The sequence below is a fragment of the Oncorhynchus gorbuscha genome, linkage group LG14 (genome assembly GCF_021184085.1).
Source record: "Oncorhynchus gorbuscha isolate QuinsamMale2020 ecotype Even-year linkage group LG14, OgorEven_v1.0, whole genome shotgun sequence".
In the NCBI taxonomy this organism is placed as follows: domain Eukaryota; kingdom Metazoa; phylum Chordata; class Actinopteri; order Salmoniformes; family Salmonidae; genus Oncorhynchus; species Oncorhynchus gorbuscha.
In genome coordinates, this window is record NC_060186.1 from 25,270,610 (window position 1) to 25,298,003 (window position 27,394).

The 27,394-nt window shown below is 46.6% G+C and overlaps 1 protein-coding gene across 1 annotated transcript; it reads left to right on the forward strand.

Moving 5' to 3' along the window:
- Positions 1 to 197: 197 nt before the first annotated feature.
- Positions 198 to 26,858, forward strand: LOC123994686 (protein-methionine sulfoxide oxidase mical3a-like). The gene is given in 34 exon segments (XM_046297585.1): positions 198 to 1,109; positions 2,261 to 2,640; positions 2,997 to 3,204; positions 3,343 to 3,459; positions 3,670 to 3,771; positions 3,949 to 4,205; positions 4,790 to 5,047; positions 5,196 to 5,311; positions 5,562 to 5,688; positions 5,770 to 5,863; positions 5,970 to 6,117; positions 6,624 to 6,697; positions 6,700 to 6,819; positions 7,070 to 7,170; positions 7,274 to 7,378; positions 7,563 to 7,697; positions 8,217 to 8,309; positions 8,552 to 8,638; positions 10,311 to 10,424; positions 16,809 to 16,995; positions 18,427 to 18,557; positions 18,815 to 18,878; positions 19,151 to 19,394; positions 19,684 to 19,880; positions 21,044 to 22,201; positions 22,281 to 22,381; positions 22,657 to 22,734; positions 22,921 to 22,971; positions 24,250 to 24,501; positions 24,882 to 24,975; positions 25,110 to 25,160; positions 25,979 to 26,078; positions 26,261 to 26,334; positions 26,450 to 26,858. Coding segments are annotated over 33 exon segments (5,577 nt in total). The 5' UTR covers positions 198 to 1,109; positions 2,261 to 2,295; the 3' UTR covers positions 26,644 to 26,858.
- Positions 26,859 to 27,394: the final 536 nt, after the last annotated feature.

Here is a 27,394-nt window from a genome sequence, read left to right on the forward strand (position 1 = left end):
AAGGTTGAGAAGCCCAGTCATGGAGAGGTTCATGTTAAAATTCGACTTTAACACCACCCGCAGCTTAGTGGTGTGTGTGTGCGTGTGTGTGTGTGTGTGTGTGTGTGTGTGTGTGTGTGTGTGTGTGTGTGTGTGTGTGTGTGTGTGTGTGTGTGTGTGTGTGTGTGTGTGTGTGTGTGTGTGTGTGTGTGTGTGTGTGTGTGTGGTGGGGAGTGGGCATTATACTGAAGTAGTTACTGGGAATATAGTATGGATCAGTGAATGTGATCAGGTATTAGCTGCAGCTTTAGCCATGGGGTCAGGGGTTAGCCACAGTGTCCAGCCATAGATTCAGCCCTGTGTGACTTTTTCACCCACCCTCTCATTATGCTTGGGTCTTCAGCTATGGTAAACATTGATCATTTTGGGTTAGCAAAGATTCATATGACCGTAAGTTGAACATTGTGGGTAGGCCTATAAACGTGCATTTCCTCTGTCATGTGTAGGTACCTCTACACAGACCGAATGTGTAACCCTACCATTTCTCTCTGACAACACTAGTGGGTTTGGGTCTTGGCCATATGCACAAATAGGCCTCGATCTGTGTGTTCTCTTCACACATACCCACTGTTTTTGTGTGGCTATGAGCGGGATCTCTCTCCCTCAGCGCCACGTTCTTACAGAATGATCTCTCTGTTCTGATCCCTCTCCTCTTTAAGCTTGTTAGATCCCAGTCTGTTTCCCAGGGACACCATGAGATTAGGTGTGTGTGTGTGTGTGCAGGCGTGCCCGTTTGAGTGTGTAGCCTATGTGAACATGCTGTGTGGGAGGAGTCTGTACTTGGCTGTTCCCTGACCTTGGATGAGAAAAGTGTCTGGGTGTGAGAGAGCGAGAAAGACCGACTTGGAGAGTTTGGCATCAACATAATGCACATCAAGTTATAAGGAAGGGAGGGGGACAGACCGAGACCATGGGGGCTGCAGTATAGGCTACTGCAGTGCAGGTTTGTGGGGTGTTGTTTCTGTGGCTGAAGAGAGATTTGCATTAGGATTCTGAGGGACACCTGGCAACCTGTGGCTGAGCCCAGGAGTGACGATGTCTGTACAGGCCAGAAGACGACACAGCATTCAGTAAGTCCCACACGGCAGTTTGTGTGCGTTCTTCTGTCAATGTGTGTGTGTGTGTGTGTGTACTTGAATGTGTTATCTGGAACGTATCGTGTGGACATAACGGACGGGCAATACTGAATGAATGAAGGAAAGCTTGTCGATGTTGAAGGTAATTATGTAGCATGTCTTAGACACTTATACGATCCATTTTAGATGAGTGTCTTACTTCTGTAAGGTTGTTAGTCTTGTGGGGTCAAATGCTGCTGTTTCTCTCCCTTTGGTGGATTAACAGAGTATCTATCAAATGTTCTAATTCAGTCTAATAAACTACCATACTGTACATCTCCCCCTGCTATGCTGACAGTGTGTGTGTGTGTGGGTGCTGGAGTATGTGTGTGGGTTTCTCTCGGTGCATGGTACGGCTGGCTCCACTATGTATGAGGTGCATTGTGTCCCCAACCCACCCCCCCCAACCACACACATTCCCTCCCTCTTTCTCTTTGTATTGTCTGGTGAATGCTTTGGTTATTGTCCCAGTCTTGGGATGTGGGCACATATTCTATCTCCCCCCTCCCCAAGTCCTTATGTACCCTATATTTTTATTGTGTAAAAAGGGAATATGTTTATCGTGTATTGTTGGCTGATTATACCATACAGAATATACTGTATAATGCGCTTTATGTTTACACACCTTCGTGCAATGAATATAATGCGATAGCAGGATATAGAACACTTTTCTGAGGGCTTTGATTGTGTGAGAAGCAGAGTCTCAGCAGTGGATATACTACATTACCCATAAGCCCAGTGCACAGCATGGAGAGCTGGTTTATCTGGGATCTAAACAGTATAAGAACTTCTCTAGCCCTACCTCCTAGCAGGGGACCTAACATCTGATATGCAGCCAGCTAAGTCCGAGAACACCTCACATACACACACACACAGCTACTTGCAAACTTAAAAATGTACTTAGATGTTTTTAAAAGCAATTTATTATGCATGTAGCCTGATCACATATCTGTTTGTGCTTTTGCAAATGCCAACTTCATTGCTGTCATTGGCGTGGCAAGGAGTTGGAACGATAACACAAACAGACTGGCTATTAGGCATGGATTCTACATGGGAAGTCAGTGTGGAACACTGGAATGTAGTCTCTGTCTTTTCTCTCTCTCCAGGCAGCCAATGAAAGAGCCCGGAACAGGAAGCTGAGATGGAGTTCTCAGGGTGCCCTGTTGCTGCCGGTGTTGCCGACGAGGCCCAGGAGGCGGAGCAGGCGGAGAAGGAGGGCCACGCCCAGGTTCTATTTGATGAGTTTGTCCAGGCGTCCACCTGCAGAACGACACTCCGTGCCTTCAACCTGCTGTGTGAGCACCTTCAGCTCAAACACACACACACACAGCCACAGACATACCCCCCGACGCAGCCGCAGAGGCCTTTCTACCACATCCTCAAAGAACGCCTCAGCTACTGGAAGGCCAACGCACTGTGGGCCAAACTGGACAAACGGGCGTCCCACCACGAATACGGGAAGGGCCGTGTCTGTGCCAACACAACGGTACTTATTAGTCATTTACTATCTGGTATTTAAAATGTTCAAATACATAGCCCAAAACAAGTACATTTATTTGAGTATTTGAATGGTTATTTGTCCAAATGAAATAGTCTATGCCTGTGTTAAATGTATGGGAGTTTATTTGAGTCAGTATTTTCAAATACATTAAAATAATCAACTGCTTGTCTTTTCGATTAAAAGATATCTGAATACTTACATTCAAAGTACGTGAAATTAATTGAGATATTATAAATAGTATTTGAACCCAGGTCTGATATGTATAATATATGGATGTCAAGTGTGTGTATGTTTAAGTGTGTACGTTTCTAGCTTCTCATCCCAGCTATCCTCTCTCCCAGTGTGTGATCATTGGGGCGGGGCCATGTGGTCTGCGTACAGCAGTAGAGCTGGGGTTCCTGGGGGCCAGAGTGGTGCTGCTGGAGAAGAGGGATGCCTTCTCCAGGAACAACGTCCTCCACCTCTGGCCTTTCACCATCCATGACCTCAGGGGCCTCGGGGCCAAGAAGTTCTACGGAAAGTTCTGTGCTGGAGCCATTGACCACATCAGTGAGTATGGAATAATCCCTGACCCTTGGCCCCACTGTCTCCATGGTTACAGCTATGGGGCTTCAATGTTCATTAGAGAATCCTCTCTCTCTATTTCTCTCGCCCTCTCTCTCTCTCTCTCCCTCCTTCACTCTGTAGGTATACGGCAGCTACAGTTGGTGTTATTAAAGGTGTCTCTGTTGTTGGGGGTGGAAGTCCATGTCAACGTAGAGTTCAAGGGACTGGTGGAGCCACCTGCGGACCAGGAGCAACAGAGTAAGACCTGCCGTGTGTGTGCGTGCGTGCGTGTGTGTGCGTGTGTGTGCGTGTGCGTGTGCGTGTGCGTGTGTGTGTGTGTGTGTGTGTGTGTGTGTGTGTGTGTGTGTGTGTGTGTGTGTGTGTGTGTGTGTGTGTGTGTGTGTGTGTGTGTGTGTGTGTGTGTGTGTGTGTGTGTATTTAATGCCTTTGTGTGTGTGTGTGCCTCAGAGGTAGGCTGGAGGGTGGAGGTGAAACCCAAGTCTCACCCTATTAACACACTGCAGTGTGATGTCGTGATCGGAGCTGATGGACGACGGAACACACTGCCAGGTAAATCATCTAGTAGCACCTACTGAAACACTGAACTGAAACAGCAACAAATCTCATGCAGCATCAGTCAGATGCAGATTTCTTAGTAAATGCCTTTATAGGAAGGGAATTTTTCTAGCCCTCTGATCCCAGACTTCCTGTTTGCCATCACATCCTATCTCCCATGTGTCCAATCAGGGTTCAGGCGTAAGGAGTTCCGAGGCAAGCTGGCAATTGCTATCACAGCTAACTTCATGAACCGTAACACCACGGCTGAGGCCAAGGTGGAGGAGATCAGTGGAGTGGCCTTCATCTTCAACCAGAGGTTCTTTCAGGAGCTACGGGACGCCACGGGAGTGGACCTGGAGAATATAGTGTACTACAAGGACGACACGCACTACTTTGTGATGACGGCTAAGAAGCAGAGTCTGCTGGAGAAAGGAGTCATTCTGCGGGTAACAACGCACACAGACGGGCCTCCCGAGTGGTGCAGCGGTCTAAGTCACTGCATCGGGAGACCCATGAGGTGGCGCACAATTGGCCCAACGTCGCCCGGGTTAGGGGAGGGTTTGGCCGACCGGGATGTTCTTGTCCCATCGCGCTCTAGCGACTCCTTGTGGCGGGCACGGGCGAATGCATTCTGACTCGGTCCCCAGTTGTACGGTGTTTCCTCCGACACATTGGTGCGGCTAGCTTCCGGGTTAAGCGAGCAGTGTGTCAAGAAGCAGTGCGGCTTGGCAGGGTCGTGTTTCGGAGGATGCACGGCTCTCGACCTTCGCCTCTCCCGAGTCCATACGGGGAGTTGCAGCGATAGGACAAGACTGTAACTACCAATTGGATATCACAAAATTGGGGAGTAAAATATATATAAAACAACGCACACAGACACATACACACACAAATACTGTATGACGCACTGATTGGCTGTATCATTATTTTGCTCATGTTGGTCTCACTGCTGTGTTTACTGCCCTGATTTTGACTGTATAACAGTGATTGCATTCTATTGTACTGATGTTTACTGTGTCATACCTATCAGGACAATGCAGACACAGAAACACTTCTCTCACGGGGAAACGTGGACCAGAATGCACTGCTGGCCTATGCCCGCGAGGCGGCGGACTTCTCCACCAATCACCAGCTGCCATCCCTGGACTTTGCCATGAACCACTACGGGCAGCCTGATGTTGCCTTGTTTGACTTCACCTGTATGTACGCGTCGGAGAACGCTGCACTGGTCAGACAGAGACATGGACACCATCTACTGGTCACGCTGGTGGGAGACAGCCTTCTGGAGGTGAGGAGCGAGGGAGAGGAAGAGAGGAGCAGAGTTGAGGGAGAGTAGAAGAATGTTAACGTCAGCAATCCTAATGTACTCTGAAAGGTATTCTGTTGTAAGTAGCATATGGTTGTAATGTGTATGTGTCTGCTTGCGTGTGTGTTAGCCATTCTGGCCCATGGGGACAGGTATAGCACGGGGGTTCCTGGCAGCACTGGATTCTGCCTGGATGGTACGGAGCTGGGCTCAAGGCCTCGCCCCTCTGGACTTACTTGCTGAAAGGTGAGATGGCAGGTCTGCAGTTAGGAGAGCACGCGCACCAGCAAACAGGGAATGGGCACACTGTCAAAATACACATTGTACAACCTCTAGACAAGCACACACTGCCAAACCCACACAAACATACGTGACATGCCAAAATCATTGATAAACACACACAGGCACCTCGGCTAGGAAACCAAATGATCATTCACCTGATTCCATAACTGAATAATCCTCTCTCTCTCTCTCTCTCTTTTTTTTTTTCTTTCAGAGAGAGTCTGTATCGTCTCCTTCCTCAGACCACTCCAGAAAATGTCAACAAAAACTTTGGTCAATACACCGTAGACCCAGCTACCCGCTACCCTAACATCAACCCTCAACTCATCAGCCCTGCACAGGTATACACAGGCACACACACATACACACACACACAGGTCTGATGATGATGATGATGATGATGATGGTGACAATCTCTGTAGGTGGGCCATCTAATATACACAGGAGAGAATGGAGGTTCGGGTGTGGTCCAGGAACCGCAACCCCGATCCCCCTTGCCAAAGCTACTACGACAGGGTGAGTCTGACCCTCTGAGTACCGAACAGTACACTAACATAACTCTAACCATTGGCTTGATCATTATCTTCACTCATATTTATTTTCTTTCTATCTGGTTCCCCAGAGTCCTTCTCTCGCTCCAGTAAGCTTTTGTTGTGGTGCCAGCAGCAGACGCAGGGTTACCGTGGCGTTGCTGTTAGCGACCTCACTACATCCTGGAAGAGTGGCCTAGCTTTGTGCGCCCTCATCCACCACTACCGCCCTGACCTCATGTGAGTCACCTCTGACCTCTAGCCTCCTGCTCGTCACAAATCACCTCGCCTCATACAGCTCATCCCAAAGGTAGCATTCAGGCGCAATGTAGTTGGACTGGAACGTTACCAATGACTCACTTCTCAGCCCACCTCTCACCTTTCGAACCTTAGTCTCACTTCCTTTTCACGCAAGCTCAGGTGCATGTGTTTGTGTTTGTGTGTGAGAGAGGTGAGGGTGATGAGTGAGAAGACCATGGTCCTGATTAGTGCCCTTTTTAATTACCTGATTGGATCAGTGCCTCTCTTTGTCCTCTTGCTCTTGTGTGTGTGTGTGTGTGTGTGTGTGTGTGTGTGTGTGTGTGTGTGTGTGTGTGTGTGTGTGTGTGTGTGTGTGTGTGTGTGTGTGTGTGTGTGTGTGTGTGTGTGTGTGTGTGTGTGTGTGTGCGTGCGTGCGTGCGTAAAGTGTGTGTGTGTGTGTGTGTGTGACTCTCTTACTTTGACTCTTTCGTTCCATCTCTCTGAAGTGACTTTGCCTCTCTGGGGGAGGATGAGGGGGAGGTGAATATGAGGTTGGGGTTGGAGGTGGCAGAGAAGGAGTTTGCATCTCTCCTGTGATGACTGTTGAGGAGATGGCGTCTGTCAGTGAAACGGACACTCTCTGTATGGTCATGTACCTCAGCCAGTTTCACCAGCTCTTCAAGGACGCACTGCCCCCAAGTGGTGAGTTTCTCAACCACAGTAGTCAGCTTAAGACCTGTTAATGCTCAATTCTCCTCATCACCCTCTATTCTTATCCTACCCTCTCTCATCTCCAGCCCTCTCCTTCATAACCAGGTATCTTCAATGCCTTACTAAGCAAAAGCAAAGTGGTGAAACTGTTTCTATTCCTATTACCTGTCAGTGGTTGTGAAGGAAAGGAGGCGAGGAATGGCTGTACATGACTGTTCTTCTCCTCTATTCTTTTCTGTAGAATCCCAGACTGAGAGCCCAGATGGGAGGGCTGCTGTGATCGGTCCTGCCTCTCTCCTCAGCCGCCTGGGCCACAGCCCATCCCGCAAGCGCAACCCCAAGGTACACACCCCTATTTGTTTAAGCAAGGGACTCTGTTTGTCTTTGTGTAGGTGTATAGGTGCATGTGTGTTTTACATGTATTTGTCTGTGTCCCTCCCACCAGGAGCAGAAGGAGAAGGATGCGGTGGGGAAGAGGAGGAAGACCAGTCGGCCATGTCTGGAGGACGTGAAACAAGATCGCAGATTAAGATCTCAGGACAGTTATGAGGTGAGAGGGTGTAACCTTTACCCCTGGGTTAGGTAACAAAACTTGAAACTGCCGGTAGTTCTGTGACTAAATGAATGAGATGACCGGCAATAATGTGAAGTATTTTAGAAGTTAGAACAGCAACACAACACCTTTGGCCTTTCAGTGACACTGGTCAACCTCTCCGCCATTCTGCCTTCCACAGGAAGAGGCTGTCCCGTGCTCTGTGGGTGGAGCAAGCCAGAGCAGAGTGCGCTCGATGGCCAATCAGCTGCTGGCCAAGTTTGAGGAGAATGCCCCTTGCCCCTCCTCCACACCAGCTGCAGCTCTACGCAGACAGGTGAGAGGGGATGGAATTCAGAACTCCTAGCTGCTATTAGTTTTCAGGTGTTTCTAAGAGTGCTTTCCCTCGCTCAAAGCATCAAAGTTTTTTTTTTTAAATACTCTTATTGAAAATCTGTGCTTTTAATCTGAACGAAGGAAGTTCTGCAGCACGACTTCTACAGCACGGTCTGTCGTCAACAGCTGTTGGTAGTTTAGATCCTCCAGGTGTGAGCCGACTGACTTCCTCTTGAGGTTTCAGAGGATAAGACAGATTAGCTGCACTGTGATGGGCATTTTGGGTCAGGGCCAATGGGACTCACTGAGCCATGGAGCAGTATGTAAGGGTTGATTTGGTTGAAGGGAGCAGCTGTGCTTGCAGCAATATGGGTTAAGATTGACCGGTAGTTAGGGTTAACAGCGGTAGCTCTTGGCCTAGGCCCTAGATTCTTAAGGCTGTGGTTGTAGTATGGTATAAAAGTAGCCATGGCCGTCCCCGGCTCCACAGCCCTCAATCCCTCTACTAACTGACCACCAGGGGGACTCCATGCCCACGCTTTCACCTCCTCCAGCATCCCCTGACCCCCAGGCCCAGCCAGCCCTTGTGGCCTCCGCTGCCACCTGGAAACAGGTAAAAATAGTAAGTCCCCCTCATGCTTCACCTGTGGTTCTTAGAGGACTGTAGAGTTATATAGCTGTATTTCTCTGTGTCACCACATGGGGGTGCATGATGTGTGCTGTGTAGTTCAGTCGCTTGGCATTTTGTCATAGCTCTTTCTTAGCCTTAGAGTTCCCTAGATATTCCAGTATTTTACTATTTTGCTACGTCAACCACCCACTCACATGATGCCGTCTAAACCCATCTAACCCCAGAAGAAGCGCACGCAGCAGCAGGAGCAGATGAGTTTTAAGTACAAGGAAAAGGTCAAATGTCACACTCTGCCCAGCAGGGGGGAGCAGGTAGGCCACCCCCCCAGAGGATTCTGGGTAATGTAGTTATGTGTAGACCAGATGGCATGTAAGACTAGTGATGCCACCCATAAATGTTCATAGACTCCCCAAGTTCCCAGTAGCCATCTGTAGACTGTGTGTCATTGGTGTGAGGACTTTTGAGGTCTCTTCTCGGCTACATCAGTGGTTCCCTGATATATCTCCAGGACAGAAGAGACCCAACTGTCAGAATTGTCTTTCGACAGGTGGCGTCAATCCTACGCGACACCCAGTCCGTCAACCAACAGACGAATGTTGCTGCTATAGCTGACGTAAGACAATGAATTGTTCTAGCAGTGTAGTGAAAACAATAGACTGAGAGAACACATCAAATCCACGTTTAGATCTGGACAGATGCATGGTGAACGTTGGCAGTAAGCGTTGCCCGCGGTCAAAGCTTTAACCATACCCCTAGTGTGGACTTACCCCATTCATAGACACAAACGACCTTTTAGCGACAATTGACGATAGAAAAGCCCCGAGGCTCGCGCTGAACATTAACCCGCATCCCTTGCGGTACGGTTTTGGAAACATATGGAAACCCGTCTTTCATATAAGCAATAAATCCATTTTCAAAAATCACATTTGTTAAATTTCTTACACACCTTTTTAGGGTTTAGTGTTCTCACACAGCCATTTCCATGTTGCATTGTTTGTTTGTGGAAAACAGAGTGGGCTACCTGTGCCAATGAACTATCTGTGTCCCCGTACACCTCTGTGTAAACTGAAGACAGACGCCTCAAGTGTGTTGGCACTGAAAAATGCAGTCGGCTGCGACTGGATTTTGTATTTCTGAAATGATTTTGATGTGATATTGAAAGGGATTTGTTTTTCTAGAACCATACCGCAATTGAGAATTCATTCACATTTAGATTGATTATTTGGCTGTTTTGGCTTCCAGAACCAATTCAACCTTTAATCAGAATATGTCAGATCCTTGGACTGTAAGGAGTAACGTGGGGCTCCATTTGTTCATTATTGGGCTAGTGTGGACCATAAGTGGGCTCCAACTTGACCTATAGTCATTGAGTTCAATCTATGGGCCTCAGGGCAGTGCCAGAGGGTTAAATGGTACTGTAAATCACATTAGCAACTGTTGTTTCAGAGAAAGAGGATTAAACTGGACTGAACTGGAGTCCGAGTACATCTTGTTTGGTCTTTTAAGAAAGTATATTTGTATAATTTACCGCAGGGCATGTGGCATGTGACAACACTGCAACTGAAATGTTCCTTTTTAAGATAGAAAACAAATCAGAGGCCTGCGATTTGTTTTTGTTCATGTTTGCATAGCCTTCTTTCCTCGGACTCCTCTCTGATTTGCCTACAAATTCAGTTTGACTGGTGTGAGAGAAGGGCCTTGTGATAACATTTCTATGTATTATTTTGGACAATGATTACACTGCAACAAAAAGAGGGTTAAATGAGTATAATGATAGAATCCAATAGGGGTTTGATGCTTCCAGCTTTGTGGTCCATTTCCACATCCATAACACCACATCAAAACGCTCTGTTTATGGCTCCGATTGTGTCATCCCCTAGTGAGTGTGTCTGTGTCTGTGTCTGTGTCTGTTTACTTGTGTGTTTACTGTTTGTTCTGTCCTTCGTCCTCATCGCGTCTGTCTTTTCTCCTGTTGTCTTTTAGAAATATGTTCAGATGTACACAGGGGGAGTGAGCTCATTGGCTGAACAGATATCCAGTCAGCTTCAAAGTCTTGAGTCACCTTCACCCCAGCACACTCCTGATAGGAAGGAAACGGTAAGAATTGATTTGAGTGAGTCGACTCACCCATACTAATACTGTCGATAGGCCGAAACTCATCCAGCATTGGATTATACCCTATCTGGGCTTGTTCTGAAGTAGGTCGTTTCCATGTAAAAGTACCCATGAGCACCAACATGTGAAGTTCATAGGAACATGTCCAATTGGATGTCGAATTAAAGCTAGGAGTCCATTTAAAAATATATATATATTAAGGCATGTATACATTTTTCAAACATTTTCCATCCCAAAAAATTGGAATAAACAAAGGCTTTGATTTCTGGACAAACAGATTGAAAATGGGTCTTTAGAAAACATCTACCAGAAAAAGTCTTAAATGTATTTTCAATGTATCAAAACACAATAATGTTGAAGTAAAGACCGCTGCCAACTAATATCAACACATCTATTTAGTTTTAAGAAACGTTGCCTTGTGCTGTGAAATTCTGTACCAAAAACCCACATATCTTGAAGATATTTTCTCATTTCTCTCCCTCGTGAGGAGGGAGGATAATGAAAGTTCACAGAAGTAACAAGTAAAGGTATACCTATCAGTTAGTTATAGTGTTTTTACGAATGGTGTAAAACATTTAAGTAGAAATACTTTTAAAGTACTACTTAAGTCATTTTGGGGGGTATCTGTACATTACTTTACTATTTATATTTTTGAAAACTTTTACTTAAGTACATTCCTAAAGAGAAGTATGTACTTTTACTTCATACATTTTCCCTGACACCCAAAAGTACTCGTTACATTTTGAATGCTTAGCAGGACAGTACAATGGGCCAATTCACACACTTATAAAGAGAACATCTCTTGTCATCCTCACGCCCTCTGATCTGGTGGGCTAAACACAAATGCTTTGTTTGTAAATTATGAGTGTTGGAGTTTGCCCCTGGCTAAAATAATGGTGTGATCTGGTTTGCTTAATATAAGGAATTTTAAATGATTTATACTTTTGCTTTTGATACTTAAGTATATTTAAAACCAAATACTTTTAGACTTTTTCTCAAGTAGAATTTCACTGGGTGACTTTCACTTAAGTCATTTTCTAATAAGGTATCTTTTAGTTTTACTCAAGTGTGATAATTGGTTACTTTTTCCACCACTGGTTTTTACTGATATCAATTCAGTACCAGTAAATCGATCAGTAACGTAATTTCTGCAATTGAGTTGGCTACAATGGAAACCATAGTGGTCACAAACCACAGTTTGGTTCACAATTACATTTGTTATTTAGCCAGACACTCTTATCCAGAGCGACGTAAAGGCGCAATTAGGTTTAAGTGCCTTGCTCAAGGACACATTGGCAGACGTTCACCTAGCATTCTCTGATATTCGAACCAACAACCTTTTGGTTACTGGTCCAGCTCTCTTAATAGTTAGGCTACCTACAGCCCCACAAGTTTACACAGCACAGTAAAGTACAATACAGCACATTAGAGTACAGGAAAGTAAAGTATGGTTCAGTACAGTGAAGAAAAGTGGTGTATAGTTCAGTACTGTACAGTAGGGTTCAGTAAAGAAAAGTAGTGTATAGTTGTGTACTGTACGGTAGAGTTCAGTACACAGTATGTATTTGGTATTTTATTAGGCTCCCCATTCAGCTTTTGCGAAAGAAGCAGCTACTCTTCCTAGGGGTCTACACAAAACGTTACATAATACAGAACATGAATAGACTAGAACAGCTCAAAGACAGAACTGCATCAATTTAAAAATGGCACACGTAGCCTACATATCAATACATACACACAACCTTTCTAGGTCAAATAGGGGAGAGGTGTTGTGAGGTGTTGCTTTATCTGTTTAAAAAAAAAACATGTCTGCTGTTCATTTGAGCAATATGAGATGGAAGGGAGTTCCATGCAAAAATGGCTCTATATAATAGTGTACGCTTTCTTGAATTTGTTCTGGATTTGGGGCCTGTGAAAAGACCCCTGGTGGCATGTCTGGTGGGGTAAGTGTGTGTGTCAGAGTTGTGTGTAAGTTGACTATGCAACCAATTTGGAATTTTCAACACATTGCATCACTTCTTTTTATAAGAAACAGTCAGTCTCTCCTCAGCTTTTAGCCAAGAGAGACTGGCATGTATAGTATTTATATTAGCCCTCTGGTTACAATGAAGAGCAAGACTTGCCTCTCTGTTCTGGGCCAGCTGCAGCTTAACTAGGTCTTTCCTTGCAGGACTCAACCACAGGACTTGTACAATAATCAATATAAGATCATACTAGAGCTGGCAGGACTTGCTTTGTGGAGTGTGGTGTCAAAAATGCAGACAATCTCTTTATTATGGACAGACCTTTCCTCATCTCGAAGAGCACACTAGAGTTGAGTACACTATAATGTATTGTACTGCACCATAATGTACTCTATTGTACTGTACTGTACTGAACTCTACTGTGCTGTACTCCACTGTGCTCTACTGGGCTGTGCTTTGATCTCCAAACTTGTGAAACATAGACATCGATGATTGGATCAAATTTGGTCGGGTCCAGACCCACCAAATTTGTTCTTGTTTGGGGGCAGCGCTCATTTAAATAATATTATATATTATAATATTGGGGGATATTGCATGTTTAATTACTCCATGCCATTCGGGTCTACTCTGTATTGAGTGCAAACGCTTGATCGTTTTTTATGGGCCTAATAATAAAGCCAATTTAAACAGTAAAATTGTATTAGCTTTTAATTTGGCATTAACAGAAATTGTATTTTAATCTGATTGTCAAACAAATCAATTTAAAAAGTAGTCTAACTGTGCATGTGCCTCCACTCCAAAATAATTCCAGCATCCAAACGGCATGTATAGGCCTACTCGTGCCATTTGATGATTAAATGATAATGCCCGAGAAACCGGGTGTTTGGAGGATATATGTGCACGTGTGTTATTACGGCAAACCGTGCCAATATTATCCTCCAAACACCGGCTTCGAGGGCATTATCACTTTTATACAACGGGTTACGTACATATTCATATTATGATTGACATGTTTTAACTAAAAAACGTTATTTTGATGCATTTATTCATACTATGTCATCATTCCACAATATATAGTCCCGGTACAAATCTAAGGATGCTACCCGAGCCGACTGATCGTTCGTTCTATTGGTTCGGTTGCCAGTCTTTTTGTTCTGTATCTACGGACGCGACCCAGTCGTTCGTTCTAAATGTTCCATTGCCACACTGGCTGGCAACGTTGTTATCCCATGCTTGCTGGCTAGCCAACTACGACGAACGTACAGTCACGTCAAACAGTGCAGCCAGACAGAATAACAACAGTAGCTGCATTTGTTTAAGCTGTTTTCTAGTTACATTTATTTGGATACATCCATAAAAATGTGCTAACGAGGCACGATTTCGCCTGGCTGAGAAAATGTGCTCTCTCGTTAGGACACTGTTGTCCAGGGGAGCTAGACAACAACACGGCTAACACAATAACTTCAAACTGACGCTGGAAAGACTGCAAACTAGCTACACTTCGTTCCGTTTGACCTTTTTTTTCAATTGACATTTCTTTGTATACATCCATAAAAATGATGCCAGCTGATTCATGATTTCGACTGGCTGAGAAACGCTGCCTGCCTCTCTCTCGTCCCGACTCCTACACGTTCATTTACAATGGGACAGCTGGAGATCGAATTTGAATATTGAAACAATGTTGCAAATGTCGGAGAGACAGACTGCAAGGTTTATACAAATCTCCTCTGTTAAAAAAAACAAATGTAGTCTAAAAGAAATGTGAGATAATGTCTAGATGCTTTTTTTTTTTACATTGGAGATCAAGTTTTGAATTTCCCTGCCTGGGCTGATAACACAGTGGACTGGCAATCAGATGGAACAGAGTACATAGTCATTTTAATTTCATAGATTTAGCCAGTGGTAATTTGTGGATTATAAACTGGGTGGTTCGAGCCCTGAATGCTAATTGGCTGAAAGCCGTGGTATATCATACCATTGGTATGACAAAATATGTATTTGTACTGCTCTAATTGTGTTGGTAACCAGTTTATAATAGCAATAAGGCACCTCAAAGGTTTGCGATATATATGGCCAATATACCACGGCTAAGGGCGGTTTCCTCCAGTGTTGCGTCGTGCATAAGAACAGCCGAAAACGGGAGGGTGTATTATCATGAACATCAAATAGGCTGACCCGTAGCCAGTCTGTAGTGGTAAAAAAAGAAAATAGGTGAGTAAATTCTGATTGCAGGTGTGCTGAACCCCCCCCCCCCCCCCTGCCAGAATCCCCCCCACACCTTTCGCGTGAACGCGCACACACTCCATTCTTCATTGCTGTGACTTGCTTGCTAGTTGAGATTTCTGCTCTTCACTCCGTTGTCAGTTTAACATACATTTAACTGATTTTAGTAGTAGAAAGCATTTTCTATTTGTGTTCTTTAAGGCAACTGTCAATGATCAGCGGCAGCGTAGCCTAGTGGTTAGAGCCTTGGACTAGTAACTGAAAGGTTGCAATATCAAATCCCCGAGCTAAAAATAAAGTATTTGACTCTAGCAACAAAATTAAGGAATTTAGAAGGGGGATGATTGTTCTATAGAAAGTACAAACTTCACCTCAGGATAGGCAACCGAAATTATGCGTGTTAAATTAAACATAGAGGATGGAGCAACAACTACTAGTCGAATACGACATGGGGGAGATGTTGAATTTTGGCAAAGATATTTATTTATAGACTGATACACTTGAAACAAATAGCCAAACCGAAAACTGCAGACATTACCTAGTGCCTCCCCGGCGATAAAACAGCCATAAAAAAAAATCTAATGAAACGCAGCCTAAATTCTGCTACTAAAATCAGTGAAATGTAGGATAAACTGACAGCAGAAATCTCAACTAACAAGCAACTCACAGCAATCAAGAATTGAGTGTGTGCGCGTTCACGCGAAGGGGGGGGGGGGTTTCTGTCAGGGGAGATTTTCGGCAAAACACCTGTCGTGGTGGAAAAAGAAACGCACCCTATACTTTCAATGCATTATTTTTTAAGGTGGGTTAACAACGTTTACTTGCGTCTACCCTCCACTAAGCCTACTCTACTGCCCGGTAGCCTACCTTCTCAGCCATGGCCATTTTAAACACATGAACACACTCAGAATAGGTAGCCTACATTCAATATAATACATGAGTTGAATCCAAATATGTTTTGAGGTGTCCACAATTCATGAGTTATTAATGAGTCTTCACAGATCGTGTGACACAAAACACAACCTTTATTTCCTTACATGAATGACCGTGTTATTTGTCATTATTAAGTATTTAACATTTGAATTAGAACGGTGACCTTCAACCCTGTACAAATCATGGATCTTGGAGATCTCGGGAAATCCACTGTATGTGTAACTATGGCTACGTAACATTTCCTTATGTTTCGCAGTGAAAACAGTTTTCATCGGCACACAAATCCCAAATAATGTAGTCCTATAAATCAAATCAAATCAAATGTATTTATATAGCCCTTCGTACATCAGCTGATATCTCAAAGTGCTGTACAGAAACTCAGCCTAAAACCCCAAACAGCAAGCAATGCAGGTGTAGAAGCACCTTGCAAAATGGAATGCTTCTAACCGAAAGAGTCAACTATAGGCCTACTTGTTGGATGGATTGGATGCGCATTGGGGTCTAGCTGTAGGCGAGTTGTCTAGTGATATTGTTGACCATCATCCGCTGATCCAGGAAAGACAATTATTATTGATAGGAAATAGTCAAGCTAAATAAATGGTCTACTACTTCTGCCCACGGATGGCACGGAGAACACCAGTGCCCGCGCCAACCTGAAAAACAAAGCAATGAGCGCTCTAAACAGCTGACTGACGAAATCAAACCATTATAAATCAACGGAGAAGTCTAATGCAATGGAATAAAGGCATATGATTTTTTTTTGTCAAGGACCCATGGCAAACAAATGTCTCATTCAGGGAAACTGAGCCCCTCTGGCTCCCCGTAATCCGCACCATGATTATACCTTGTGTATCTGTTGAGGAAACATCACCATGAAGAGAATGACATTTATATCCATACTTATACATTTCTATGTCGTACAGATCGGGGACCCATAATGAAATTCCGTTTCCGCAATTCTTTTACCGGTTGTTCAATAACCAAAAACATAATAGTCAAAGTCAATGTGCCATGTCATAGTTGACACCCGATTCTTTCTCCAGACATCGTTGATTCTTAATTTATCAGATGTTGAATCGACTTTTGAAATCAATGTTGGGCATATATTTTTAGTGACAAATCGGAATCTCTGCGCAATGCTGTAACCTCTTTCTCTCTCTCTCTCTCTCTCTCTCTCTCTCTCTCTCTCTCTCTCTCTCTCTCTCTCTCTCTCTCTCTCTCTCTCTCTCTCTCTTCTCTCTCTCAGGCTGCCGTTCGCTCTGTGTTGGCAGGGTCAGGAGGGGCCAGTGATGTGTGTTTCTTCTGCAGTAAGCGCGTGTACGTGATGGAGAGACTCAGTGTTGAGGGACTGTTCTTCCACAGGAGCTGCTTCCAGTGTGACCACTGCAGCTCCACCATCCGCCTGGCCTCCTACGCCTACGACCGGCCTAACGGTGAGCCCCTGAGGAGGGAGGAGAGTGAGACCAGGTCTAGGGGTGGAGAAAGGGGACCTGGGAGGGGTGAGGGCAGGGAGAGGGTGTCACTGAGCTCCATGGAGTTGGAGAGTAATGGTAAAAATGAGTAACTCCGATGAATGACAAGGGCTGCCCTACCACACACACACTGAAAATACCACGACTAGCATGGCCTTGGCATCGAAACACAGCTACAACTTTTTATATGCTCTACACAACTTGTGTTATCTTGAATGCAGCTCTGACCTGCAGTTAATGAGGGTTAGTGACACTCAATCACTCTGTTTTTATACAGATTTCTCCAATCTGCACTGGGCTGGGTTGATGTTACACCGCGTGATCACTTTGTAAAGCTTCCAGGTTATCAGCAGACTAGAGACCAACTCAGTTAACACATGATGAACACAAACTCAGTGTGTCGCTTACTGCACCGTTGGGGCCTGGGGCTCCCTGGACCGACTGCGTGGTTGTTTATCTTTGATTACTGTAGAATACACAAGGTGCAAGAAAAAAATGTGGTTGGACATTAGCAGTTTTTCTCTTATGTCAGTCACTGACAGTCACTCAATTAGCCATGTCAGCTGACATTTCTTTAGATTAGGGGGCCCCAATTACGGTGCCCCCTAATTGGTTAGAATTTCAAGAAATTTGCTGTAAAATTGCACAATTTTCTTTTGGCCCCATGGCAAAATATGTAGAACTGCAGGAAATTAAATGTAAAACTTAAATGTTTATTTCTGCCGTGAATAAGAGGGCCACCAAAATGTTTTGCCAAATCTCACTTAGGGCCCACAAAAAGCTATGGTGTGTGTGTGTATTGTACTTCTTAGAGATGTGCTGGGTGTTTGTAAAGGGAGGGAGGGGGGCAGATACAAAAGATGTCTGTCATGTCAGGAGTTGATTTCTAAGTTTAATTCAAACCCTTCAACCAATCAGGGATGAGGTGTCACATGATAGCCGTTTGAGTGTGAGGCGGGAGAGAAGTGTGTGTAGGGTAGACTATATATGAAGTGGTCTGTCAGTGTAGGGACCAGATCGAGTGTGTCTTCCTGTCGGTCTGTCGACCGGCACTGTTTTCTATGGAGGAGTCCCACTGTAAGACACAACTCTATTTCATTCTCCCCGTTCTTTTCCCGGGAGGCTGAGAGATGTAGCTGTTCCTCAAGGTCGAGGGACACTGTTTTCTTTGTGTGGAAATGTGAATGAGATTTAGCTGAGGAGGAGACCTGTACAATATTTTTTTAGTTTTCTCTGTACTTCTACTGTAGTTAGATAACACTTTGTTTTTTGTTTAAAGTTCTTCTGTAAGATGCATGGCTGCTGCAGATCTCTGTAGCGAGGTTCTTCAACTGCTGCTGTGTGTCGGGCGGTTCGGTGTCTCGTGTTCTAACTCATTGGTTCTGTGTGTAGGGAAGTTCTACTGTAAGCCACACTATGACATCCGTCTGGTTGGGCCGGTCCAGAGGAAGAGGGCAGCCCCCCCGACCTCCGATCAGCCCCCAACCCCCTACGAACGGACCCCTTCTCAGCGGACCCACCTGGTAAGGACTTCTGCCTTTCCCCTCGTACTCTGGCGAAATAGAAGCTCTTGGCTGATCTGGGGTTTTAACTCCTGATATTTGTATAGACATAGCAATTAAGGTTTCAGTTAATGATGAGCTCTCTCTCTCTGTTTATTATATTGTTTTGAGGAGAACACATCACGTATGTATGAGGTTTTCTGTAAATCAATACACTGGTCCTTGGAAAAATGTTTGGTAAAATGCTATTTTTTTCTTTCTTTGACCCCTCCTTCCAGGAGTCCCAAGCTGCTCTGTCCACTAACCCTCGCTCCTCAGTGACAGCGGATCGCAAGTCCTCAGGTAAGCCAAGAGGTTCATGTATCTGTGTCATGTGTGTGTTTTCAGTCGTAATGCGTGTGACGTGTGTGTGTTTGTGCACAGAATGTGTGTCTTAGTGACGCCGCTGAGTGTGTAAAGAATGTCCTGAGTTTGGCTTTGGCTAAGTGTATGTCTGTGTGTGTGTGGCTGGTGTGTGTGTCTCAGTGGCGTCTCTGATTGGGAGTGGGTCCGGCTTGGTAAAGCTTCTATGTGTGTGTGTGTGTGTGTGTGTATGTGTGCGTGTGTGTGCTCAGTGGCATCTCTGATTGAGAGGGAGTGTGGCTTGGCTAAGCGCGTGCACGGCACGCCAGAACGTATAGAGTTGGAGAACTACCATGTGAGCCTGGGGAGCCTGGAGACTGAACAGCTAACAGATGAGCCGGAGGAGGTGCCAGAGGAGACGCTGGCCAATTACAACCTCAGTCTGCTAGTGACAGAGGAGAAGAAGGCCAATCACAAGCGCAGCCCGTTGTGGGACAAGAGCAATGAGGGCTCCAGGTCAGCATTACAACAACAAAAATGTATCTTTATTTCTATCTAGCGTGTCCTCTTTCTCTCCCCCTCTTTCTCTCTCGCGATCTCTCCCTCTTTCTCTTCCCTCTTTCTCTCTCGCTATATATCTCCCTCTCTCCTTCTCTATCCCTCCCCCCTTTCTCTCTCGCTATCTCTCTCCCTCTGTCTCTGTCTCTCCCTCTCTTTCCCTCTTTCCCTCTTCCCCCTTTTCTCTTGCACACACACTTACACACACGAACACACACACACTAATTGCTTTCCTCTCTCCTCATAGTTCGGAATCAGAGACGGAGGAGGAGGGGGAGAGGCAGCGGGCTCAAACCAATGACCTGGCTAGAGACTCCTGGAGGAAGGCCATGGAACTACACGCACGCCTCCGAGGAGAGAGAGGAGACGACGACGAAGAAGAGACAGAAGAAGGAGAGGAGGAAGGAGAGGTTGATGAGGAGGAGGAGGAGTTATCTAGTGATGGTAATTGTGCCTTTTTCTCTGTTTTCCTGTGTGTGTGTCTCTGTGCTGTCAGTCAGAAAGATTTCTTTCTAGTTTCCTTTCCTCTCTTTTGTTCTCTATTCTGGTCTCTCAACCCTCTTTCTCTCGGTGTCTGTGTATGTGTGTCCTCCCTCCCTGTCCGTCTCTCTATCTGGTGTGTCTCCCCCTGCCGGTAGAAGGGGAGTACTCTCCGTGGGAGAGGGAGCGTCACTCCGGTCTGTGGCTCAGATAGAGACAGACAGGAGAGAAAGCTAACAAAACATGTTTATCCTTTTTATTGTGGTAATTGTTTTGTTACTAACCATTTGGCATGTTTTGCTGTGTCATTGAGAATGATGACACACTAGCGGGCATAAATGACAGTAACTTCCTCACCTATTGCACCCCATGGACTTACACAGGTGATTTTTGGTTCTGTATACCAGAACGGGCCACTGGGTCGCTGCCTGGATGAGCCACTCCCAGTGTAGGGGCACTGGGTCGGACCGAAAGGGACGGGATGTCTCTATCTGGTTTCATTTCCGAGATATTCGTGGTTTTGTGCACCAGACCCGGCCAGCAGCGACCACTGGGTCAGCCGGGTTTGGTACTTATTAAAGACAGTGTTTGAGAATACGTGTCTCTGGCGCCGGTACAGCATGGGTGAACGGTACAGCACTCCCCGCACCGGAACACCAATGTAGGGCCACTGGGTCAGGCGGGTCGGCTGTGTCTCGCACGGGCGGGGCGCGGCTGGAGCTTGTCATTAAAACGGGGATAACCGGCTCCGACAGGGACTCCCCCGATAGAGGCAATTCCACATGGGGCGGCAGGAACCGTCCGTCTGAACACCGGCTAAAGGCCGGCCGTCAGGGGCCCTCCCAGGTGGAAAACGAATGCAACTCGGTCACCCACGGTCCAATGGTTTTGGTGGCTGTGGTTGCCCAAACCTTATTAATAATATCATTTGCCTCATCAAGTCTACAGTGTTGCCAACCAACGGCAAAAATACCTAATACCTACTCTAGCTCAATACCAACTGTGGCTCACAAGCAACATTTCCTGTAAGACACAGGAGGTTGCTATCTAGAGTCTCTGTGAGAGATTCTGACTTTCTCTTTACTTCCTCCCTCTCTTTTTTCCCCCTCCCTTTCTCTCTCTCTCAGAGGAAGGATCATCCCCCCTCACTGCTCAGGAGGTAGCCTCGTTGGACGAGTGGCAGCAGAGCACACACTCTCCAGACACACTCACGCCTGACTCGACAGCACCCGATACACACGGTCCACACAGCCCCACCAGTGCACCCAATATCACCTTCTCCACTCCAGCCACTGCCTCAACACCATTCACCCCCTTAACGTCACATGCACCCACATCAATGTCCTCTGTCTTTACCTACCCCTCCCCTAACTCCTCCACCACCTTGGGCTGCTTCCCCGGTCCGGAAGTGGGAGAGGAGGATGGGGAAGTGAAAGAGAGGAAGGAGAGAAAAGAGCAAGAGGAGAGGGTGCGTGACCCCAGCAGTAGTTCGGGGATCGGTGTGGGCGGGAGCTCCACCACCTCTACCTCGGACCCTCTCACCCCTCCCTGCATCCTTCCCCTCGCCCAGCACAGGGCATGCTGGGATAGCCTGCCCCACCCTGATGTGGAGGCGGAGTCACTGCAGAGCCCCGCCCCTCGCCCTGCCCCTCGATTTGTCCCCGCACCTATCATGGCGTCGGCTGTTGTGCGGGGGGTCGGGGGCAAGAAACTGAATCCGTGGGACGTAGGTGGGGGAAGCGGGCCTGCCGCGGGGGGGTCTGTTGGAGCGGGGTCTCTTGGGGAGCAGCTGTGTAAGGGTGAAGTAATAGACCCCTTAGAGGACATCAGCTCCCCCTTGTCCCCCCTGAAGCCCCTTAAGGCAGTGCCCAGAGACGAGAGAGAAATCGGGAGGAAGAGGGAGATGGAGAGGAGGAGGGAGATAGAGAGAGCAGCCATGGGGGTGGGCTGGGAGGACATGAAAATCACCCTAGGAAGGGAGCCTCTCCCAGGGAAGAGCAGAGAAGGTCTGGACCCCCGCAGACTCACAGAGAGCCTTCCTCCCCTCCTTCTCCAGGGGGGCTTCATCTTCCCTTCACGTAAGTGCCACAGGGACAACCAGCCCCCCAGCCAGAGTGTGTCTGAAGCGGGCATAGGAGAGGGTGGACCCCTGGGCCTGTGGAGAGCTGTCATCTCTGGCTATAAGAGGGACAGGAAGAAGAAGGGCAGGACTTCCCTTCCCAATTCGACAACAGCCCCAGCCCCCAAAGAGCAGGGCAGGAGGAAAACTTCTGCAGAGAGAAGAGGTAACACACACAAACACACACACACATACTGGTGATCTGGTATAGTGAATTCCTAAGGTGAACCTCTGTGTTTGTGCAGGTGTGAAGTTCAGGGAGCGCCAGAGCTGGTCGGAGCCGGAGGAGTCAGACATCACCTGCTCTGTTGTGATGGAGAGATGCTCCATGAACCCCAAGGCCAACGTAAGAACATCACTACTAACACTACCACTGATCTCAGAGCTGCAGGCTGACATTACACTACAGCTCTGACTGTGAGAGTCAGTGATGTCACTACAGACCTCTGATCAGCTCTGTGGATGCCAGCCATCTTTACGGTCATTGTTTGGAGGAAATTCATTCACACTATAGGAGGCTGTTGTCATATGTGTTGGGGGATATCTGGTCTTTGTTGGCTACCATATCATCTCCTGTCTTCAGAGGTTCAGGTAAATCTCTTAATGGATGAATGTTTTCAGCTTCGTCTGGAGCTGTTTGACCTAGCGTCAGACCTTCAGAAGGACACCATTGAGGAAGAGGAGAATGAGGAAGGGGAGGTATACTACTTTGTGGCAGTATGATGCAGGCTGTTGTGTCCTAGTCTAGTTAGAGATAGTTACAGCAGAGTTGCTGAGCGAGGTTACACTTATCCCATTCCGATTTAGAGTACGTTTTATGTGAACTAGACATACTATATATTGTGAGCCCTATTTTGATTGTTTTTTGGTCTTCATCTTTCCAAGTCTGCATATGTGCCTCATGCCCTGGCCTTTAAGAGGGCGTATGCCATTAAGGTAGTGTGAACATTCCCATTAAGGTAGTGTGAACATTCCCATTAAGGTAGTGTGAACATTCCCATTAAGGTAGTGTGAACATTCCCATTAAGGCAGTGTGAACATTCCCATTAAGGTAGTGTGAACATTCCCATCAAGGCAGTGTGAACATTCCCATCAAGGTAGTGTGAACATTCCCATCAAGGCAGTGTGAACATTCCCATTAAGGTAGTGTGAACATTTCCATTAAGGTAGTGTGAACATTCCCATTAAGGCAGTGTGAACATTCCCATTAAGGCAGTGTGAACATTTCCATTAAGGCAGTGTGAAAATTTCCATTAAGGCAGTGTGAACATTTCCATTAAGGTAGTGTGAACATTCCCATTAGGGTTGTGTGAACATTCCCATTAGGGTAGTGTGAACATTCCCATTAAGGTAGTGTGAACATTCCCATTAAGGTAGTGTGAACATTCCCATTAAGGTAGTGTGAACATTCCCATTAAGGTAGTGTGAACATTCCCATTAAGGTAGTGTGAACATTCCCATTAAGGTAGTGTGAACATTCCCATTAAGGTAGTGTGAACATTCCCATTAAGGTAGTGTGAACATTCCCATTAAGGTAGTGTGAACATTCCCATTAAGGTAGTGTGAACATTCCCATTAAGGTAGTGTGAACATTCCCATTAAGGCAGTGTGAACATTCCCATTAAGGCAGTGTGAACATTCCCATTAAGGTAGTGTGAACATTCCCATTAAGGTAGTGTGAACATTCCCATTAAGGTAGTGTGAACATTCCCATTAAGGTAGTGTGAACATTCCCATTAAGGTAGTGTGAACATTCCCATTAAGGTAGTGTGAACATTCCCATTAAGGTAGTGTGAACATTCCCATTAAGGTAGTGTGAACATTCCCATTAAGGCAGTGTGAACATTCCCATTAAGGTAGTGTGAACATTCCCATTAAGGCAGTGTGAACATTCCCATTTAAGGCAGTGTGAACATTCCCATTAAGGCAGTGTGAACATTCCCATTAAGGCAGTGTGAACATTCCCATTGGTTGCATCAAGCTGTTCTGTGCTTTGTGCTGTGTCCTTATCGTCCCTAAACCCCAGTAGTGTGTATACTCAGAATTTGCTGCTGTGGTCGAATCTTCACGGTGTGTGGGTGTGTCTGTGTGCGCGCATGCTATGTGTGTGTGTCTGTGTGTAGGCTGCTGACTCTCTCTCTCTTTCTTTCTCTCTTTCTTTCTTTCTTTCTTTCTCTCTCTTTCTCTTTCTTTCTTTCTTTCTTTCTTTTAAAGAGGCACGTGGGGAAAGAGAGGGAGCTGGACAGCTCCCCCCATATGGATACACAGCGGAAGTCATCGTGCCCTACGGAGGTGGTGGGGGTACTGGTGCACATGAAGGACCCGTCCAGCCTGGATGTGTCAGAGGCCATGTTCCACAGAGACCCAGAGGAGGAGGAGCTAGATGCCAGGTTAACACGCAGGGTACAGAGGGCAGCGCGCAAACAGGCCAAACAGGAGCAACTCAAGAGACTGCACAGAGCCCAGGTAGGATGTAGGTTTCTCATGTATGTATGACGGTGCGTATGATTTGTTTGAAGCCGCATTGATGTTATAGATGGCGCTAACATGCATATTTTGTCCTGATCTTGTCCACATTCTGATTGTGCCCACATGTTCAGAAATATGTCTCGTCGTGGTATTAAAATATCTCATATCCGTCCACATTCTGAGAGTCAGTTTACCCAATAAATGACTGGGAGTTTATACATCGAGTGTGCGACTCTCTTTGTTTTTATAGCTTCCAGTTTATTCCCCCGTTAGTCAGCACCTCTACACCAATCAGAATGCGGACAAGATCAGGACAAATAACGCATGTAAGAATCAGGTATAAGCAGGGTTTGAGTGTATAAAATGGGCCTTGTCAGATGATCCAAAGGCAGTTGGAGCAGGTGGAGGAGAAGCAGAGGCAGCTGGAGGAGAGGGGCGTGGCTGTGGAGAAGGCCTTGAGAGGGGAAGCAGGTAAACACACTATTTACAAACCTGTTTGACATCATGGTTTGTTTTAACTATATTACTCTTAGTTAGTTTGACTAAGCATATGATCAGTGTACGTGTGGTCAGGTGGTCAACTGCCTGGTATGTTCTTATTTTAGACTACTGGGGAGAGTCGAATGACAGTGAAGAGCTGGACTTGCACCTGGGAGGTGTGTACCTCATACGATGCTGCATTTCATCCAGTGAATCTGCTGAGGGGAGAACGGCTCATAATAATGGCTGGAACAGAACAAATGGAATGGCATCAAACACTTGGAAACCATGTGTTTGACGTATTTGATACCAATCCACTGATCCGGCTCCAGTAATTACCACGAACCCGTCCTCCCCAATTAAGGTGCCACCCACCTCCTGTGATTCCCTCCAACTATTAATTATCCTCCAATCTTACCCATGGCTGCTGACACTCCTTCTCTCTTTCTCTCTCCCCCCTACCCCTCCCTCTCTTTTCCCCCTACCCCTCCCTCCCTCTTTCTCACCCTACCTCCCTCTTTTCCCCCCTACCTCCATCTTTTCCCCACCTACCTCCATCTTTCCCCCCTACCCCACTATTTTCCCCGCCTACCCCTCCCTCCCTCTTTTCCCCCCCTCCCTACCCCTCCCTCTTCCCCCCCCACCCCTCCCTCCCTCTTTCCCCCCCTACCCCTCCCTCCCTCTTTCCCCCCTACCCCTCCCTCCCTCTCCCCCCTACCCCTCCCTCCCTCTTTTCCCCCTACCCCTCCCCCTCCCTCCCTCTCCCTTTCCCACCTACCCTTCCCTCACTCTCTCTTTCCCCCTACCCCTCCCTCCCTCTCTCCCCCTACCCCTCCCTCTCTCTTTCCCCCTCCCCCTACCCCTCCCTCCCTCTCTCTTTCCCACATACCCTTCCCTCACTCTCTCTTTCCCCCTACCCCTCCCCCTACCCCTCCATCTCTCTCTCCCCCCACCCCTCCCTCCCTCTCTCTCCATCTTCCTCTCTCTCCTTTAGTCATGGGCAGGCAGGATGATCCAGCTCTGATGCAGCAGTGGTTCAAGCTGGTCCAGCAGAAGAACTGTCTGATGCGCTATGAGTCAGAACTAATGATATTGTGAGTATCTATATGACCTTTGACCCCATATGTCACCACTGGACTCAAATGTATGTTTAGTATGAGGGCGCATGACGAAATGGCAGTATGTAGTATGCCTGGTCGCAGTATGCAATTATCTGTGTCTTTGTGCTCGACCCTGTGGACTGATGTGGTCTCCATGGCAACTGTCTCTCCCTCAGCGCTCGGGAGCTGGAGTTAGAGGATAGACAGAGCCGTCTCCAACAGGAGCTCAGAGAGAGGATGGCAGTGGATGGTAAGTACACTCATACATATGCAAGGAAACACACACACGTCATACAGTACCATAACGCTTGTAATATATTCTCTGTTTTCAGCCTTCTCTCACTCCCTCTTTCCCTCTTTTTCAGACCATCTGAAGGGTGAGGCAGAGCTGGCTGAGGAGAAGCTAATCCTGGGGGAGATGTTGGAGGTGGTGGAGCAGAGAGATGCTCTGGTGTCTCTGCTGGAGGAGCAGCGGCTGCAGGAGAGCCAGGAGGACAGAGACCTGGAGGCCATCATGCTGTCCCGAGGCCTGGGCCTGCACAACTGGGCCCGAACCTGAACAACTGGGCCCGAACCTGAACAACTGGGCCCAAGCACATCACTTCCCCTCTAAAGCTGCGATCAGGGTCACGGTTGTGAGGTCACTTCCCCTCTGATACAACGTTATGACCAGGATCAAGGCGGGACAGTGTCTGGATGATCAGTTTTTAGGATTGAAGATGTTTCTCCAATCCCCACTACTACACACATCTTGCTATACCCCTGACTGACGGGCCTCTGAGACTGATGGCCCTCTGAGACTGATGGCCCTCTGAGACTGATGGCCCTATGCTCACTATACTTACCCAGGCTGTTGTTATGGCGATATGTGGCATGTATGAATGATTTGTATTGTTATTTATTAACCATTTAGAAAAATGTATATTATGTAAAAATGAAACAGCACTGATTTTTTTTAAACCTTTTTTAAAATGACATGAATAATGTTTTACTTCACACATTGGATAATAAAGACATTCTGACATCATGATGTCATGTTTGAACATTTGAGATGATAAGGGGGACTCCTGTAGGGGAGAGGAAGGGAGAACGACCTGGGGCTGGGGATTCCAGCAGTCCGTCTCCTGCACAGCTCCTGCACAGGCTATTGTGTTCAGTCCGAAATAGCTGCTGAGATTACTCTCAGCTTGTTCATTCATGTCTAAACCTGCCACTTGTATAACGATATGGTATGTCAAGGAGTTCATGGCTCTGGGGTTAAATCCCTGTTTTGTGTGGATTTCTTTAAAAATTGTAAAGGAGTCTGTGGC